At 38.5% G+C, this 20646-nt stretch overlaps 1 protein-coding gene across 4 annotated transcripts in view; it reads right to left on the bottom strand.

The window, feature by feature from the left end:
• The window catches only part of SLIT3 (slit guidance ligand 3), a 530994-nt gene that overhangs the window by 119183 nt on the left and 391165 nt on the right, over positions 1-20646 (bottom strand). For all 4 annotated transcript variants that reach the window (XM_074915702.1, XM_074915699.1, XM_074915700.1 and 1 more), the window contains 2 exons: positions 8098-8248; positions 6790-6864 (listed from right to left, as the gene is read on the bottom strand). In XM_074915702.1, coding sequence (XP_074771803.1) covers positions 6790-6864; positions 8098-8248 — 226 coding nt within the window. The remainder of the gene's footprint in view (positions 1-6789; positions 6865-8097; positions 8249-20646) is intronic.

The following is a 20646-nucleotide window of genomic DNA, read 5'->3' as shown; positions in this document are numbered from 1 at the left end:
AATAAATAGGAAAAGATGACACTGCCCTGCAATTCTGCTTAGAGTATTGTCAAAGCAGATGTTGTGCTAACCTGGATTTCTTTATTTGTCTTCCTGAACTAAAGCATCCCATATAAGAATGCAACAAAAAAAAATGTAGATGACAGCACTCATTCACTAAAAAAAATAAATAAATGTGTCCTCCTTAAAGTCTGACCTACTAGAATAATAAACATGAGAAATTACATACTTTTCAGTCTACCAGCAAAAATAATCAGTGGATACAAACCTTGAAAAATGAAAGCAGTGAAACTTTTGTCTGCTCTGCAACTCAGGAGAGCTCTACTCCATCCTTCCCAGCGCTATAAGAATCTTTCATATATGATCATAGAATTTAACAAGGAATATTTTTTTAATCAGAATAAAAGTTCTGACAGACTTCACAGCAAACTCTCATTAAAAAAGCCCCATCCTCTTGCGACACTAAGATCCTATAAGGAATTCTTGAAATACTGGAAGACAGTGGAAAAGAAAATGAGTCTTAGGTATTTCCCAAGGTACCTATGCCCTCTGGGAACCTATAGTCAGCCTGGTCACTCAAGAAAGGTTACTGTTTCCGTAAGGACTCCCTGATTAATGCTGGTGATAACATTGAATCCTATTTCCAGACTTTTATTTTGGGCAAGAGGTCAAAAGAAATTTTTTGAAAGACTGGGTTTACTTTATGTGGGGCTGTAAATAGGGAATTAACAGATCTAAGAAGCTATCAAGGTGACATTGTTCACACAGCTCACTTTACAGTCAGATTTTATTTACTTTATGGCTAAAGTTTATAGTATTTCTGTTGATCTTATAACTTCAGCACAGAACAAAGCTGGATTCTATTCAGACTTAGCAGAACCATTCCTCCTGCTGGGTCAGTTTTAACATTCCAGCGTGCTGTCCGTCGCTGTGTTACCCACGCTCCTTCCCACAAGAACCACCACCAGAGCACAGCCCAAATGCAAAGGCTCTGCTTGCTCTCACTTGAACTTTGTAGCTTTATCATACAAACAGCCTGTTCTGTGTGGGGGTTTCCCTAGAATATTTCTGTTGGTGATGTGTATGGAATTTTTAAGTATATGTTAGGAGGAAAATCCCAATGCTGTTGCATTATTTTGGAGGATGCTGAGGTTTTACAGCTTTTACCATAGCTTTTAAGAGAGTGGTTCTCAGAAGTAGGACGGCATTTAAAGTCTTAAACACTATGAACAGTGAAGTATACCCAGTGACATTCCTACATTCATTCAGCAGAGCAGACTGATGGCCTCACTGGAAAAAAAGACAGGCACATTATGAGCCCAAATGCTATGTACCACAACACTCTCTACAATATAATTTCCAGAAAACAAAGTCTGCTTCTGTATAACAAGTGACAGATGACTGCAACCTCAATTGCCATGGCAAAATTTAAGCTTAGGGGAAAGAACAGCAGGTAACAGCTGTTTCCAAGGACACAAACTACTTTTACCTCCCCAAGAAACTTGAGATTCTGTTTTTGAAACTGACTTATAGTCTGCAAGTTTTATCATGATTCAATTTTACATTGCATGTAAAATGTGTTAAATCTTGGGCTGACACTCCATACAAGTTAATGTTGGAGAAATATTTATAGACAAAGGCAATTATATACGAAAGGTGGGGTTGGCAGTACCAGCTATTGCCAAGGCACCTTGACACTTCCATATTTTATGTTCACTTTGTAACTTTGGCAAAACTTAACACAATGAATTTTAGATATCTCTTTCAGGTTTTGAGGTAAATATTTTTTATTCTTGTTCTCTGAGAAAAAAGGTCAGTCCCCTTTCTCCTCAGCAGTATATGGTAGTTTTACCTTTTTATTTTTAATGTAAGCTCACTGACAATTTTTTCTCTGCAGCTGCTGGGATCTCAGAGGGAATGGCCAGTCCCACTGATTTCTCATGGGCACTGGGAACTGGGCAGGCTCTGGAGCTGACATCTGGGAGCTGCAGCCTCTCCCTACGGGTCAGCATCCCATTTCAGCACGCAAGTGGATCTCCATGCTCCCATTGAGTTAGGTACCAAGGGGGTTTTGGAGCTTGAACCTACCAGAAGACCCCTCCAGGCTCCCACTGCCATGAGAGTCCCCAGGCACTGGGGGGTTTTTTCACTGATTAATAACTTGAGGTAGTCCCAGGGACTCATGGGGTCCTCAGTGCTTGCTTCATGCTAAATTTGGTCGCTGCTGCAAGGAAAGAACTGCTCCCTTCCACAAAAGTCATAACCTTACCTCTGTGAATGGTAGTGTTGCCCCTCACCCCTGCCTGATGCAAGATCTTGCTGTGCTGAGAGAGAAGGTCTCCCATTGGCAACATACTCCTTCCTCTGTGAAAGGCAAAGCTTCCAGCTCCCAGGGCTGGAGGGCAGCAGGTCCTGGAGCCTTTCTATCTCACAGGGATAGGATACCCCCAAAAACCCAAGTCATGGAGCTGCTCCCACTCTTACAGAGCTCAGAAATGCACCCTTGTATTTCTCCTGCACTTCAAGCAGATTCACATTGCTCTTTTCTAAGCACCCTGTAAAATACTAGCAACACAGTTCTTGGAGCCCAGAAATCCCTGTAATGTGATTTTGACTTTCAGAGACAAGTCATCCCTTTACACTGGCAAGATCAGGTGAGGTAATATGGTAAAAATGCAATGAAAGCAACACAGAGTTCAGGGCACTTTGCAAAACCCACTGGAGAACCCAGGAAATTACTTCTGGACCAGGTTAGATCTGTCTATAGGAATCTACATCAATGTTTTTATTCTACTGTAAAAAGCATTAAACATAAAGAAGGATTAAATTTAGGTTATGAAAATAGCATTATGTATAGGGGATTTTGCAGCTAATCATTGAAGTTGATTTTTTTTTTTTTTTTTAAAAAAAGGCATATGCAGACATGTTAGCCTTTTAAAAATCAGCAGGGTAATCTTAATTTAATTCCTAAATAAAATGTGGCATAACTTTGCGTTATAGATCTGTGACCTTTAAATTTCTATATCAAGAATTCATTTTTGTTTTGCACTAGAATGTATTCAATCCTGGGCTGACCCATTATACAATAAGATTCAGCTTAGGAGGAATATTTACAGACAAATTACATCCCAAAAGCTAATTATATACTAGAGGTGGAGCTGGCAGCACCACCTATTGCATAGGACACTTTCCTTTTTTTTTTTTTTTTTTTTTTATATTCACTTTATAACATTGGCAAGATTTAAAAGAATGTACGGTCAGATGTCCTTTTCATGTTTAGAAGTAGATACTTTTTAGTTTTATTGTTCTTTCATTTTCAAACAAAAGGGAAGTCACCAATTCCAGGAAATAAAGCTAACCAAACCACCATTTTTCTCATACCTCAAAACTCTGATAATCTTTTTGTGACTAGCTCAAAGTACTCCAATAAATTCTGACTGCAAATTTGTTAATTGGTAACTACTATGTAGGTGCTTTATTCAAAGGATACATCTTCTCTGTGAAAAGCTGTTAGGATTTGGCTGAATTCTTAGACTTTTACACAGAGACTTGAGATTCCTGCCACAATCCAAGGAGACTTCAAGAGATATTTTTTTGAAGATTCGATTTTTAGGAGCTAATTTTCCAGAGATTTTTTCACTTCAGATGCTTCATCTTCCAATGTCTCTCAAGATGGTGAAGGACACTATGCTACAGGCTGTGCAAAGTTTGGGACTGGGCACATGTCTCTACCCAAGTATCTATTGTACCAAACCCATACAGTATTAAGAAGTAAAGTCCTTAGCTGGAGAGGGGGCCCCAGCGAGGTCTGTGAAAGCTATAAAACCAGCTCAAGGTAATGAAGTGGAGTAACCGTGTGTGAGAGCTAGGAAGGGAGCATCAGTGAGAAGAATAAGGGTTTTGTCAGTAGTTAGAGAGAGGTAGAGAGAAAAAGGACAGGATACTGGCCTTATACTGAGGTAAAACATGGTGAGAATAGAAACTACACTGAATCAGGAGATGAGGAACCTAGCAAGGGACTGGGACAAGAGTCCAACTAAAAATTTTTATGTGAATATATAATTAAAAGAGTATTTTCACATATACACACTAGAGCAACCCTAATATGTCAGTGCTAAATCTATGACTATTTCCCTTTGGAATCTTATTAGAAAACCCAAGAGGCTGTGATATGCCACAACACACACAGAGACATGGACAACTGACAGAGCTTGAGTGACAAAAGGACAAATGTGAGTGTACACCTAGAATGCAAGTAAAATCTGAGTCCTCTTTAAGGTCCAACTTACAGACCACCTCACAGTATTCATGTGATAAAACCAAAGCTACCCTTAAGCATAATGTAAGCTGAGGAGGCACCAAGATGAAGCACCCATCAAAAGGAAGGAAGAGCTAATCCTTCTATCTCTGGATTTATGCTGGAGCTTTACTATCTACAGTAGAACCATGATACTCTTAAAGTAGTTTCTTTGCAAATTCCCTTGACATGGATCTGTCATTAGTCTTAAAGTGAATGAAGGACAATCAGAGGGCAATCATTCAAATGCCCATTCAGATATGCAGATTCCAGATATTTGGATTCTTTTCAGAAGGAAGAGAATTATACAGATTAAATAAAGACAAAAAAGAAACTAAAAAGGTGGTTTAGGCTAATGGTCTCCCACTGCAAATCTCTGAACTGTTTTCTTAAACCTAGGAAGCAATCCAGTTTCCAGACAGATTCCTCCACCTGCTGTTTTCCTTTAATACCTGAACAGACAAGGAATATGATGAGACAGAGTCAATATTGCCAATCAAATAACAGTAAAATTTCTTGTCCCTTATACACACTGATAAATGGGGGTTTGATCAATATTCTTCTTCCTTAACTTAATAGCAGCAGTAAGACTTAATGAAGAGCACACGCATCACATTCCTGCCACACATACAGAGCTGCTGCATTAGGAACATCAGCAGCGGCAATGCCATCCACTGTTACTTCCCTACATTCCCCTTCTTGCATGAGGGAGATAGGCCTATTATTAGCAGAAAGACACTTAGTAAAGGCCAAATAATAACATAGAAAGAAAGGGGTGTTTTGTTGGCTTGTTTATTCTTTCCTGTTAACCTGTTCCTTTCACAAAAATGGAACTAGGAGAATTAGAAAAAAAAGAAGTCTAATCTGGCTTTTTAAGGATCAAGCTACTGAGTAAGGTTATGGTTGAAATGTTGCTCCGCATTTCAGAAAATCCCTTTATTCAAATTGAGATACTTCTTTACAACATCAGGTAGGACAAAATAAATTAACTACAAAGATTATCTAAAGAGCCTCTCCTTCGAGAGTGCCACTAAAAATCCATATGAGAGACAATTTTTATGAGGTGTAGGGCACAACTTCTTTTTTCCACCCTATTGAACTGCACCTGTACACCTCAGTTCTCATCACCTACCAAGAACAGAGCAGGAATATTTTTTGCTTCACAGTAAACAAACTCTTAAAAAACTATCATAACTGTTTTATGCTGCATTTATGCATAACAATACAGCCCTGTCAAGGCACCCCTCCCACCTGAGTGATTGATGGGAATAGGAAGGTCAGCATCATAACTTGCCTATGGTAAGTTTTAAATAAAATGAAAGAAATTATTCCAGCTATATCACCTCTCAATTTTTCAAATCCTAAATCCTGAAGGTTTGATGAGGACAGATGCTTTCCAATCTGTGTGTACTTTTACACATCATTTTTCATTCCCATCTACTATCTACTTATATAGACAACAGAGCACTTCAACAATGTCAACAACTTTTTCTAAATGCACTGTACCTACAACTTACGGATCATTCATAAAATACAAGGCTAATGTATATTAATTCCCAAAATCTGGTGGTTTGTACCTGCACAAATACAACGCCCACTCCCAGACCTACAGCGCTGCACCTGAAATTTTTGCAGAAATAAAACTGACATAAGAATCCCACTACAGTTGTCTTCAAAGACCCTGAGATCTTACATGGATTCAAAAGACTAGGAAGCTCCAGGCAGCAGAAACTACATGAAATGAATGCAGAACTAAAAGCCTGGTTAGTTGGTTTCCCTAAGTTACCTTAACTCTACCAATAAAATCTTACCAAAAGTAAACAGTTAGATGAGACATAAGCAATGGGGCCATAGTGTTAATACTATAAATAACTTCAGAAAGATCCATTTAGAAGACTATCAGGAGGTATCTAACATATTATCCTCTTCTCAAAACACAGCTCTTATTAAATATATACATTGTACAGTGCCAGGACTCAGGTTGTCAACAGAATTATATAGATATATTTGAATGACTGATCTCTAAATTAGCTACATGCTTCTCCTCTCTAAAACAATAATGATCAGAAGAAGCTGCCATTATCTATATCTTGTAATATTATTTTCCTTTGACTATTTGAAACAATCACACTAGTTGGAGCCGCACAATACACTCAAAAGACAACACCAAAATGCTAACTAAACACTGTAGCCATCTCTAACAATAAGCATACCTCTGAATAAATTCTGGGATAGAATTCCTTTCAGTCACCATGTATTGAAGACTTTCAGAAATATAGCCTAAAGAATACTGAACTGTCAGTCTAGGGATCTTCATCTGTCACTGTGGTTTAACTGGGCCTTTCCATCTAACAGGCAACTCAGTTTCCTTAAATTCACATTAAAAATGTGATTTCTGACATGGTAGTACTAAACTATGAAAAAATCATACCCTCCTCCTTCCTATAATCCAAGGCAGCATGTATTCTAATAAGCAAGTGACTGAGACTTACATTTTTCTGAGGTTGGGCAATTTCTTGAAGAGTCCAATAGCTTCCAAAACAGAAATATCATTGTCATTCAAACGCCTGATAGGAACAAACAAAGAGACATTTAATACTTCACAGATGTCTACAGACATATCTCTGTGACATACAGGGCTGCCACACAGAGAACTATGACCTTTGTTAAGCAAGACACTATCTGCCATCTCTCCCAGAATCCTAGAGTAAAAGGATTTTAGCTTTGAAGGGAAGGGAATATAGTAAAAGCTTAGGATGCCTTTAAGAGTGTAATGCCAAATGACAGTGTCAGAATGCCACCTTTTTCCAATGCACAGGGTAAGGGATTATTAACTTTAACCATTACACAGCCTTGTTCGCATGATTAAACCTTCCTCACGCATTCTGCTACAGAAGACATGCAGCTGGAGCTGTGGTCCATATAAACAGGAGGGATCTGATTTCAGGTCCTTTGCCATCAAATTCTATCAGTCTTCAAAATTATATGCAATAGCCATTGACTTGGCAGGCTTGGGATCCAAAATTCTTTCTCTGATAACATGCTCCATCTTATTACGTAAAGACGTTGCTGTGTTTCTGGATGTCTCTCATATTTTTCTGTCTTAACTTCAGATCAACAATTTATTATGGGGGTTTAAATAGAATACCTTAAGTACAATAAATAGAATACCAACACAAAAAAAGAATTGTGTTTGAAGTGGCTACTAATATAACAAAAAACCCAGATTCTTCAGTTACTAAGTCATAAACACATTTTCTCATACTCTTTACAAGTGTGTTAATAATTCTCAATAATCTCTAAAAGCAAATAAATTTCTTAAAATCACTTATGGTTTAACAATACATTAGTTTTAGTGACAGTCATCTGACCCAAGTAGCAGGCACTGCTGAGATGGAACGAGTTCCTGATCACACATTTAACTCAAAAGGGTTAACCAATTTCTTACACAAAAATGACCAGCTGCAAAGACAAAGGACTCACAGGTAGAATGGAAAGGAACCATACAGCTTGGGCCCTATAACAGGTCAACACTTCAAGAAGACACACACAGAGGCAGCTGATGCACAGCTGATGCACAGGTGTGTGTGTCTTTCTCATTTCTCAGCCCCACAGTTGGCATGAATGCTGAGGAAATGAGAGTGTTGTGGCGCTCCTTTGAAATACAATTAACTTCCCCCTTTTCACACAGGGATTAGAGTAGAAGGTGCCTTGAACTGGTCTGCATCCCTTTTACAGCCTTTAAAAATGAGGAAAACCAGCAAGTCCTGCTGAGCACATTCTGGAGAGTCAGCACTTACAGATCAGTAGTATATTCAGGAAGGTGACTGGGTAATCGGGTGAGTTTTTGGTTAGAGCAGTCTACAATTGTTCCCTCGCAGCGACACTTCTCAGGACAGACAAGGTCCATGAAACACTTCCCGGTGAATTTACTTCTGTAATCCTCTGACCCTGCAATAAAAGGAAAATATATTCCAGTAAACAGTTTCCGATAATGCAGCAGAGATTTTACGGAATCTATTCTCAACACCACCTCCAGTCAGCTCCCAGCTCCTGCATATAATTTTAATACTTGCCAAAGACTTTTGTTCAGCAATTTTTAAATTACTCCCAAGACTAGCCTCTGTTCTTTCACTCTTCCCTTGATAGATTAATTCCTTGTCTAACAAGCCTACCTGTTAAGGTATTTTTTGAAGCACATCTAATTAGCTGTTGGAGCCTGCTTCAAATGAGCTCCAGTAAAGTCGCTTTTCCCCATTTGGAACTTAGTCCAGCGACAAGGAAAAGGGATCTCATGAAAGCAGGAGCTACGTTGGTGCATTCAAATGACAAAGGATTTTTAAAGACGTCATAAAAAGCCTCAAATTTTCAGACCTCAGTTATTAAGGTTATTTTTGAGAGCAATCTTTTAAGAGGGAACCTTGTCAATTTTCCAACAATTAGATACCTTTATTAACTATGTTAAACAAACAGCAAAGTAATAGCAGTTTAAATCATTTTCATTTTAATTAAGGAACGGGTAGACCATACTTAGTGAGAAGCACTCCCTAATGTACCATTATACCATGATTGCCAGAGCTCTTTGACTAGGTTTTTGACCCATTCTAATGAAATGCTTTTCCAATTAGGCTCAGTGAACTAATCTGTCCTTTTCAGGTTTGGTTTTTCTCTTTTAATAACAGCAGGTTGGAAACTTGATCTCTGTGCTTCAAGGAACCAGGAGTATTAATAAATGCGAATGTAAGCGAAGTGTTGCCAAGATCCTGCCAGGCAATACCTGTGCACTCACTTCACATTTTGTAACGGAAGGGCCAGAATTGTCTCAGGAACCTTGTGTAATGCCCACTGATCGATAACTACCAAGAAGTATTTAAATTTCTCCAGAGTTTTAAAAGTTAATTGCAAGGCTTTCTCAGGAATGATCTGAGCAAGTTCAGTTTTTAAGAACCTGAATAAAAACTTAAACCTAAGCTGAAATTTGTTTTTAGAGACTTGATGACATTCATCACCTGCTTCTCCTTTCCAGACTGATAAATACACTACTGCTCATTTTATGACTGCATACTATTTTCTGGAAGAAAAAAGAAGTCACCTAAACCCACTATTACTTTAATTTATGTTACACATTACCTCCACAGGGTGATGCAGTGAAAGCAAGCAATTCTACAGGAAATCTAACACTTTAATTCCAGACTTCCGTTAGTTTTGTAATTCCAAACTAGATTATGAGAAAAATCACATACAGCTTTGTACATTGCCACTTCTGTGGTGCTAAATACTTTTCAGATTATCATGCTTATTGTAAATTATACAACTAAAGTGAGACTTTGCAACTGTTTTTCATCTTAACAGCACAACACTTAAAATATTAGTACCACCGGTCATTTTAAAGTATTAGAAAAATACAGCCTAAGCCTTTCCCCACACCACTATCATTTAATCTCTTATCCTTTCAAAAAACCACATTTGATTTCCAGTGCTAAAAATTCCAGCCTTCGCAGCCAGGCTAAAATGTCACGCAATGAGCATATTTTGGTTTGACTACAAGAACATAGAGCTAAGTCTATGAAACAATACATTTGGTTGTTTATGATTCCTTGGAAACAATGCCAAAGATGAACAGTTACCAGGACCAGAGTTTATTAAAACTGCTACAATTACAGTACACCTTGAAAAACCCATCAAGATTTTTCAGTGATCAGAAAGTGTCTTGGAAATCCCCAAATTAACTCTTGAAGGAGCATTTCTAATTTTCATTGTAAAAGCTTTCTTTGAAAGAATCATCACAACCACAATGAAGTTATACAGAGTAAAAATTTATTAAGTATAATTATTTTAGTCTACTGATGGATACAATATTCATCTTCCTATAGGAAAAATGAAGGATGGGAAAGTAAGAGGAATGCTTTACGAAGGAGACAAAGGGGTATAAAACATTAGAGGGTGAATATCAGTTTTTGGCTTTCTCTCAAGCTTTCTGGCAAAGTAAATAAATATTTACAACATTTTGACTTGGCAGTCTCTGTCTCTTGATGACATACAACTTTCCACATTGCATCAGCTCTAAGAAGATGATCTTGCCTGGGCATCAGTCCACTGCCTCCATGCTTGCAACAGGGGAAAGCCCTCAGCTCAGCAGGAGAGGAAGGGAGCAAACATCACCTTCATACCTTTCTTTCCTTCTCTCTTTTTTTTTCCTTTTCCTTTTTTCCTTCTAAATGAGGTAAATAAGAGTTACCCAGGTAAGCAGTAAATCGAACGTAATCAATAGCATGTATATGCTCAGGAAGCACTCACTCATCTGTTAGACTGTGAGACAGCAGGAATCACCTGCCAAAGACTAGATAAAATTTACTATTTGACCTGAGCCTTGAGAGCACTTGGACAGGTGGCTGCTCTATTAAGATATTCCCATCTGGGATACTCATGCAAAATTCAGCCATCTGCTTGCAGAACTATTTAAGTGTGTAAATCCATTTCTACAGGCAGGGCTTTATCACTGTACTACTGTGGGGCTCTGAGGACACATGACAGGATTCAGGAAGTACAATTAACTATAACAGACATGTAGTACTTCTTACACACTGTAAAATAACCTGTGGAAAGCCATGGAAAAGAGATGCAGGTTAGGCACAGAAGAAACCCTTGGCTTCATTTCACTATTCCAGACCAGCCATTTGGTCATTTCATTACACCTGAAAGCACATGTGCACTGTAGCTGAGAACTCTGTGAAGCTTGGCTGAATGTAAAACATGACCTGGGAATTTCTGGTAATTTCCAAAATTAAAAATAATTGTTTGCTGTAAAATGAGTAGCCAAAGCAACAGCAGGGCCTGTGTTTATACTAAGGGCAACTGTGTTTATCTGTATTGCTAGTTTGTCTGATAACATTTTCATTTCACAACCTATGTGACACCACTATCATGTACCAGGGTATTGCAGTTCTTCAGTATCATAAAACAAACACACATGTCATTCTACAAAACATCAGTACTGAGATACAGAAGCATCACATTTCCAAGGGCTCAAAAATTTTAGATGCCTTTTTAATACCCATACAGAGAAATTAACAGAGACAAATACCTTTTTGTCCTATTCTTCTTTTTAAGCATTGCTTAGCAAACCTGATTTCAGTTTTTAAAACTTAACTTTGCCCAAAGGACTTAAAAGGAGTACTGGATGATCTGTTCTGGAAAAAATCAAGCTCTCGCAACTGGGGCTTGAATACTGATCTGATATATTAATTCTAGAAAAGATGGATCCAGCTGCCTCAGATTTGGCACCAAAAATATGATCACAGAGACCACCTGGTCTAAAACTTGGGACACAAAACCCGGAATCCAGACACTCACTTTTTCATGTAACCACTAGATCACAATTCTCATAGGTTTTCAGGAAAAAAAATGAGGCACATTGTTCGTCATAATTTCACATCACTAGTATTAATTCTTATCGGTAATTACAGATAAAATCTGAGCTTCTCAGATGTCCTTCTTCTGATGGCTCTACAACAGATATGTAACAAATTTGCAAGATGAGACAGTATTTCCGTATAAAAGAACTTCTGAATGAGGCTCTCAAAGTCCTTTATGAATAGGTGTAATTATCTCTACTTTACATAGGAGGGAAGTTAGGCCAAAGTACGTTAAAGATTTTATCTAAACTGTCAAAGCTAAAATGGCCTATTTGGGTATGCCGGCTCAGCTTTGTGCTGTGTAACTATTGGATAATAGTCTTTTCATACAGGCCATGCTACCCATGTCATTTCAAGAGATAAAAGATAATGGTTTGGAGACTTTTCTGAAGTTCTTTTGCAGTATACTTCTTCATAATGAAATGTCAGCCTGTTAAGATTGCTCAGATCAGGCCCAAAGTTACATTAAGTAGCAGGCATCTTGTTACAGAAATGGCATCCAAAGTGTACCTCTGTTGGAAGGACTTGCTGGATGGCTCAAATAGAGAGAGGTAACTTACATTGTAAGGTAAGAAGACAAAAATTGGTTTACATCTTTGTAGGTATGGCTGGAATGACCCTTGAATCATATTAATCATCAGGATGCCTAACTTCTTCATTCTAAGAGCAATTAAACAGATTAATTACTTAGAAATGGTTATTCTGCATGCAAGCCCTCTGGAAAGTCTGTTGCAAACATCATTAGGGCTCCCGCCGTCAGTGCCCGGGAGTCTGGTTAATCAACACGTTACCTTTTTCATTTTTCCTGTGAGAAAAGGGGAATCTCTCACCTTTTGATGCTTCTGAAAACAGCAGAAGTATCCCAGCATGCCATGCGGCAGGGAGTATGCAGCCTTCCATGGTGCTTGACAGAACCATGTTCAATTTGTATTGTTCTACCACATGGTTAGATCAAGCACAAAGGAAAACCCCATGAACAGCCAGAGTCAGAGTTAGGCAGCGCCAAAGAGAGAAGAGCGTTGAGAGGAAGCAGCATGGAGAAGCACAAGCTGAAGGTTCACGGAGAGCTGCTCTCCACTCCACCCATGCAAAAAGGTGCTGGATACAAGAAGTCATCCTTTACGCTACAACTGCAGGAACACCCTGGAGCACAATTGGGGTTAGTGGACAAGAACAGAGCCCAGGCGAATTCAGAGACAGAACTAATATGATAGAAAATACTGCCAAAGGACTGCAAACAGCTCCTTCCAGGAAGGATGTGCAATATCCACCACATATTGAATGCCCAATCTACATTGCTCTTTATTAGCTACTTACTATCTCCTGGTGCTTCTTTTCCGTATAAATGCCATTTTGGTTTGCTCCATTTATTTAAATGCAATGTTAGAAATACCACAGCTTATATTAGTAATAGTAGATTCTGAGGTGATGGCTGAGCTCTGGTATTGCTCCCCAAGCTCCCGCTTTGAGCCTGATTTCAACTCCCAGTGGCCTTTCATGCTACTGGCAATTATATTGACAATCTGTAATTACCACTGCTTCACTTTTTCTTTCCTTTTTTCTCTTTTTTTTTTTTTTTTAATTTCAACTGCACTTTACAGCAAGGTAGACACACATGACACTGCAGACATTAAGGTAAACAAGAGTATTTTGTAATTCTGTTTCTTGGCATAATATTTGTTGGGTGGAAGCATTTGCTGATGGAAGCATTCTCTCTTTCTGAAATCCTGTTTTATTTCAAAAACTTTACTTCTCGTAACTTATTTCTGCAACTTTGACATATAAAGTAGGGCATTCAGTTTTGGCTTGACTGCTCCCACTGAAATAAAACTCCCGTTGACTTTAATGTCTGCAGAGCTATGCCAGTGAAGAGTGTTTTTGAAATTCACATCTCAAATGTTCTTGCAGGCTTCATGAATGAGAGAGGAAGAGACTGTCCTCTGCAACTGCTCAGAACATTTTGCTGGACTTCAGTGAAGGTCAATGCTTGTGCTTTTAGAAAAAAAATATCACTTTCCTTAGTAAGGGGTTTGCATTGCCCAAAGAACAAAGTCAGCATCAAGCATATTATTCATTGCCTACATGGAGAACAATGCAAGTACTTGAGCAGAGATGACAGATAATACAGCAAGGGGCTCTGCTTCACTACTTTGCTATGAACCAGCATTACTATGCAGAAAGCCAGCACAAAATTACTTTGGAACTCCAGAAAATAAGTACAGTGTTAACTTAGTCACGTCATACTGTGGGTTTGCATACAGCAATGAAAGTAAGACATTTTGATTTACTGTCTATCATTACAAACTAAGAAAGAAACTGAAGCAGCTTTTTAGGGGAACCTAACACAATAAACCTTCAATCCCCACAAGCTGCCATATTAGCCAGAGTCCTAACTGATACAAAAATTAGATTATTAATTTTCTTTTGTGACTCATGCAACATGGCACAAAGAGGGATTAATGTTCTTCCATGATTCATTCAAAGTATGCATAACTCTAGAATCCACACCTCATTTATTTAGAAATTATACCTATAACTAACATTCATGCAAATAACTTTGTATGGCTCTAGTGAAGAAGGATGCAGAGTTCTATATCCTTTTTCCTGCACTGGTTTAATAATTGCAGCAATTCTGTCATGGGCTCTTTAAATAAATTCATCCACAGTACTCTGTTAAGCAATGAGAAATAATAGTTCGTATCTTCCAAATACTTTTATATTACATACTGATTTTCAGTATTAAGTGCGGTATCTGTAATAAATCAGTAATTTCAGTGTCAATGAACTCTTTCAGTCCTACTAGAAACAAATGCAGTCAGAGCCCTGCAAACGTCTTCCTGAGAAACCCCTAGAGAATATTTTGAACAAGTCTCTATTCCTCTGCTGCACTAATTAAACACTGCTTACAATAACTGCCTAAGCTAATCATCAACTACAATGAACAAGAGGTACCAGCACACAAAGACAAGTCTGCCAAAACCCTAATTTACGTCCCCAGAATACATGAGAGGCAAAATATTCCACAGGCACGTTCTGGCCTTTCTGCTTATTGCAGACGATTGAAAAAATATGCAGGAACAGAGGAGGCTATCCTCCTCCCTTTTTTTTTTTTTTTTTTTTACAAATAGAATAGAAAAAAACAGGAAAGCACAGTATTTTGTAAATTATGTTTTAAAAAAATATTCCAAAAGCCTCTGGATGTACATGAGATTATTCTGCATAAATGTTTGAAAGAAAAAAGTTGAAAAAGGAGTTATCATATCTCCAGAGATTTGCTAGTTTTCATGAAAAATGCTACCCTTTAGATATGCTCTGCATCCAAGCAGCACTGTATGTCTTGTTTGTAGTGTTAATTCACCTCTGGTAACCCAAGATCTGTTTGTTTATCAGTCACTGAATCCACAAGTTTGCTAAGAATTTGTATACGGGACCCTATTTTTAACTGTCCCATCAAGCTGTAACACCTCAGGAGAATTCTGCAGTCTCAGAGTAGTCAGATTAAAATTTATTGTCCAAGTGCAGGCTCAAACATTCTTGCACTGGTTTTAGCTGACTAGCTCTCGTCATGCCAATGCCTCTCCAATTATTTTCTTTATCCTATTCAAGTGACCACTATACACACAAAAAAGTGCTATCTTTGCATCTCTGGTAGGTGCTGCTCAGCTTAATCTCAACACATGCAATGGCAATGTGAGAGAAGAGAACAAACTTTGTTCTGCCTTAGTTTTTGAGGTAACGGAGTTACAAGAGTGACCACTCAGATTTCTGTCACAGCTAATGAAGACATCTCCAGAGGACAACTCAGATCTCCAGTGAGGAATCTATATAGCTCTGTACTCTGCCTACGTAGGCAATCTAGGACAACTATGTTATTTGGATGCCTAAGTGATATGGATGCGTCTGTGACTCAACATTCATTCTCCCTCTTTTCATTGCCTCTTTACTACAATTGCAAATAAGAATGTTGGCTGGTAACAAAGCAGTTCAGATGGTGGTTTTTTGTTTTTTGTTTTTTTTTTTTAAGACTAATTCAACTTAAAAATAAAATGAGGTACAGCCTTAGAACAAGCTTTTTGACTGGGACACATCAGCTGACTTTCTTATTAAGAACCATACTCTCTGTCAACCAGACCCACCTGCTCTATGTTAAACTTACACTTCCTTGAGTAAAATGGTTTCCATTCTGCCTACTTCTCCCCTACTGCAGTGCAGGAAACCTTCGCCATAGTGTTCATCATGAGTTAGTGAAGGATTAGAGTAACTGACACAAATATCAACTCAAAGATCTGAATTGCTATCAAAGACTTACAGAGGAAGAGAGAGCTATAATCAATATACAGTACAATCAAATTAGTTTTTCAGCAGGAACATTCCTACAGTACAAGGGAATTTAGCTCCATTACTATTAGTCATAGCAGTTGTGTTGTGTTCTCTAATGACTTCGACTTCAGAAAAATTTCATGCAAACCAAAGCTCAGATATACTCAATCATGGTGTATGGTGAAGACTTCAGGTACATAATTATGAAATCACTCAAGGATTTAATCTGTAGGTGATTTGCTGCTGTTAAACAAAAACTTCCATTCAGATAGAATTATTCTTACACACAGCAAACATATCCTCAGTTTTGTTATATTCAGAGAGTTTCTGAACATACTTTTGCTGAGTCTTCCTGTCTTTCAGGGGGGAAAAAAAAAAAGTAGAACACACAGCATTTAACTGAATAAAACCAAAGCAAAACACCCCCCCACACCCTCCCGGATAGAAATCTGAATGCAGTTAATTTTCCAGTTGTCCACATGATAGACAATCACTACACTCAAGCAAAAGCCCTGGTGAACAAAAGTGCTGGAACCTGGTCCCAGACAAGATTTTCCTCAAACGTGACCAGGCCTTGAGTACAGGCAGTTGTGTGCAGGACTGCCAACCCCCAGCACTTCAACTCCAGCAGGGAGAAACCTACAAGCTGTCAGGGCTTGGTGCCTGCTCAGGCAGGAGCTGCTGGAGACCAGCATGCTAAGGGCAGGCATAATCGTGAATCCCCGAGCACGTGTCACTGCAGTACTGTAACAAGGCAGACAAGATAACAGTGCTTTTCATCAAACAGAAAATGCTAAGGGCAGGAATACGAATGCATAGTCTGTAAATGACTATTTACTTACTAAAATGGAAGGAATTTGCAAAGTTGTCATCACAGTGATCAGCAAATTACAGGAACAACTGGAGAGTGTTTCAATCAGATAAATTATGTAAGCTCTGGATTAAATTCACTTGCCTTTCATGACTTTCAAACACTGGTTGAGGAGTAACAATACATTGTACCTTTCCTTTTGAGAGATCAAAGAGCTTAAATAGTGTTTACATGTCACTAAGAGCAGAGAAGGGGATAAACTAGGGAGAGCAAGAGACAAGAAACGTGGGAACTGCTGTAAGGACAGCACAAAAGCTCCGATGTGCAGCCTGTGTCCTGAGCGGGAACATTCCATCCATTGCAGTTCTACGCTTCTAAGGCTAAAACAACACAGAGAAGAGAGCAGGAAATTTCAGGGGATGACAAGTAGTAGGAACTCTGTTCTAAAGTAGACAGGTAATCAAAGACAGGTAAATATGTATGAAGACAGAGACTGTAAAAGACACAATAACGCATTAGAAGGAAAAATGCAATTACTAAGAAGAGGTTTTATCAAGCGCCTTCAAAAATTATGAGTGAAAAACCCGCAACTACATTACTATCTGGTAACAGGGGGATAACACAAGAGATACGACACAATATGCAAGCTCTGGATCCGTATGTACCAGAGAGTCTGACTTTGATTTGGGCTGGGTTAACAAGAAGCAGTGTCCAAAAAGGAGAGAACTGTGCTGGCAGATGGTTCATTGTTCTCCTCCCATTATTTCCCATGCTTTTGATTTTTACAGCACAATCTGGAACTGAAGTAACTAAAGTCAGTTAGATACAACGTATGCCCCCATGCAAGTGGAAGCAGGAAGACAGGTTTACTTCATAGTATTTCAAACAGTAACCTTATTTCTAAGATTCTTACTTCTAAGAATTAGAAGATAAAAAGCTTTCATGATGTGATGCTCGTAGATATGCCTAAACTTTGATCATTATCAGAATTGGTTTGCATCAGTATGGCAGGTGGAACTTTCATTGCTTTTGAAATACACAATATACCGAAAAATACAAACATATCACAGGGAAACAAAAAAGATATATAACTGAATACAAGAGCAGCTCTCTGCAAAAGCTATTTCATACGCAGTGTCACACAGCAATCAAGGATCCTGCCAACTCTTGAAGTGACAATAAGCTACCACAGAGACAACACAATCTGCTCATAGATTCATTTCCCTTTCTCCTAAAGCCTAGTGCTGCTTTAGAAAACAAAACTGCTGTGTAGTGAACTTAATCAAATGCTAATGTGCAAAAGATTTTTGCTGTTTTTTCCCCCTATTCCTACTAAGAATTGGAGCCTTCAGTGACCTAAGGCTGGCAAGTACCATTGGATCCTTAGGTGGTTATAGTGGGCAGATGCAGCCAAAAAGAAAACGATCATTAGAATTTTACTGTTGCCACTGAAAATGACAGTACTTTCCTTTTCTTAACAGAAGAGGGAGAGAATTAGTCATAGCCTGTTCCTTCAATTTCTCTTTCAAGAAACCCCTTTTTTTAGTCTCAGATTCCATAGCTGTGGGTAGAGAGTTGAGAAAGGGGGAAGTTTATTATTATTTTGGTGCATTGCATTAAATGGAAGGCAGAAAGACATGGGAAATAGTATCTATGGCAATCTGATGCTTAAACATATTTGATAGTATATTCAACAGCTTTGCCTGTCTCAGAGCCATGGGCAAAAACATGCCCCTTTCCCTGCTGTTCCTTCATTTCATGCTATAATGCTTCCAATTCTCCTTTTAAAAAGAATTATGTACATTACCTACCTGTTGTACAGAATCTCCTTCCTATGGCCACTCATAACCTTTGCAGATGTTGCTCCATCATTATCAGTAAAAGCCAGAGTCATTTCGTTCAGGGAGGAAATAGCATCTGGGAAAAGTGCCTTGATGATGAATTAAAAGAAGGCAGCAAGTTCCTCTTGCTAAGTACTATCTAAAAGGATGGTGGGGAGCTGGAATAAAAACTGGATGAAACAATATGCAGAATGCAGTTTTCTAGATTTGGTTGGGGTTTTTTAAAATTATGCTGCATAGTTTTGTCTTCATGGCTTCATTTAATTAATCAAATACAATTCTATTCAGCTCATCTGCATCTCTGAATGTGTCCTCTTGACATTACCTTCTTGATGTTTCTCCACCATTTCAGACTAATGAAACTTCAAACATCTCAGCTTTTCTTCTGCATTCCTGCTAACCCCTCCTCTCTCTCCTATCCTCATACAAAAAGTACTTCGCTTTCTTCTCTTAATTTACTGAACAATCACACTTCTTCCTTGTGCCAGGTCCTTCCTGACAGTTCCCTTTATGATAGTTTGGAGAATCCAAATGAATGTGGAAAACACACAGATTTCTTTAGGACAACCTCAGAATTTTATGACTTCAGAGCTGATCCTTTCCCTGATGTCAAAGTACTAAGCTCACCTAAACTTAACTACTCATGGGTGTGATCCTGACACTGGCTGAGTACCTCTGCTCCCACAGAGCTCACACTTTCTGCGCACCCTCATCACTTCTCAAGGGTCAAAGCCAAGGTCAGGATAAAATCCCTCACATTGCTTCCTTAACCAACCACTGCTGACATGTACCATATGTATTAAACAAACTACTTGAAAATATCAGGATCCTGAAACAAGAACCCTCTGAGAAAAGAGATGCACATTTACAAAAGGATTTAAAATAAAAATTATTTTCTCATACACTGAGCAAACAATGTAAAAACTAGACAGGGAGGATCCCACAGCCAGCAAGGACACTGACAAGTTACTAAGCATTTAAATCCCAGTGGGATTGTGCAGGCTCATCCCTGGATAACATAAAGCACTGCTCAACAGTCTGACTTTGAATGATGAAGATTCATACCTCATGGACTTTTCTGCACAGAGACGTGCTGCGTTAAATCCTGGGATGAAACACATTCCTCAAAATGAAAACATGGAAACTTCCCACTAAATGCCAAGTCTGCAGCAGCCATGATTCAAAGGGACAACTTGAGCAGAACAGGTGCCAGAGATGTCTGTTCTCTGGATTGATTTACAAACCAAGATTCTTCTAAACCATTAGACATTCCCCCTGCCTCATGTGAGCAGACAGTGAGTCGAGTTCAATGTATCTCATCGCCATCTGGAAACTCTACAGGCAAGGATATCTTCTCTATTGAGCTTTTGAATAGCATTAGTCTTCATCCAGCTGAAATCTTTGTTCTGAAGCTGCACAATCCCTGCTCTCCTCCTTCATAAGTCAGGTTTATGCCTTTTCCATGTGGTTTTGATATACTCGTAGAACTGGAGACCAAGGGAAAAAAAGCCTAATGCCTCAAGGAAAGGACCCCCAAGATAAGAACTCACACAAAATATTATTCTCAGCATCACCAGGTACTGTGTTCTGCATTGTTGCTCTTCTTAGCTATGACCTTTCATAAATGATATCAGATGGTGTTTGCCTTATCCAATAGCCTGTACCATTGTTCAAGGCATGCATGCACACACATAACATTAATTTCTCTAGCCTATTAATAAAAGCAGAAGAAAATAACGATGGTAAATTGGGTACAGACTTATACTGTTCTGTTTGTGCAGTCTACTTTCCTTTCTAAATTATATTTATGCATTTTCATTTCCAGTTTCTTTAAATATGAATATTACTGACTAATTATCTCGTTACTATGATGGACACAATCCAAAAACCTAGATAAAACTATGTCATAATTTCAGTTCTTGTTATAAATTTTGTGGCTTGAGTCACAAGTGACTGAAGACT

The sequence above is a fragment of the Athene noctua genome, chromosome 12, assembly GCF_965140245.1.
Source record: "Athene noctua chromosome 12, bAthNoc1.hap1.1, whole genome shotgun sequence".
Lineage (NCBI taxonomy): Eukaryota > Metazoa > Chordata > Aves > Strigiformes > Strigidae > Athene > Athene noctua.
Note: the sequence above shows the minus strand (reverse complement) of the source record. Positions and strands in the feature narration are given on the sequence as shown.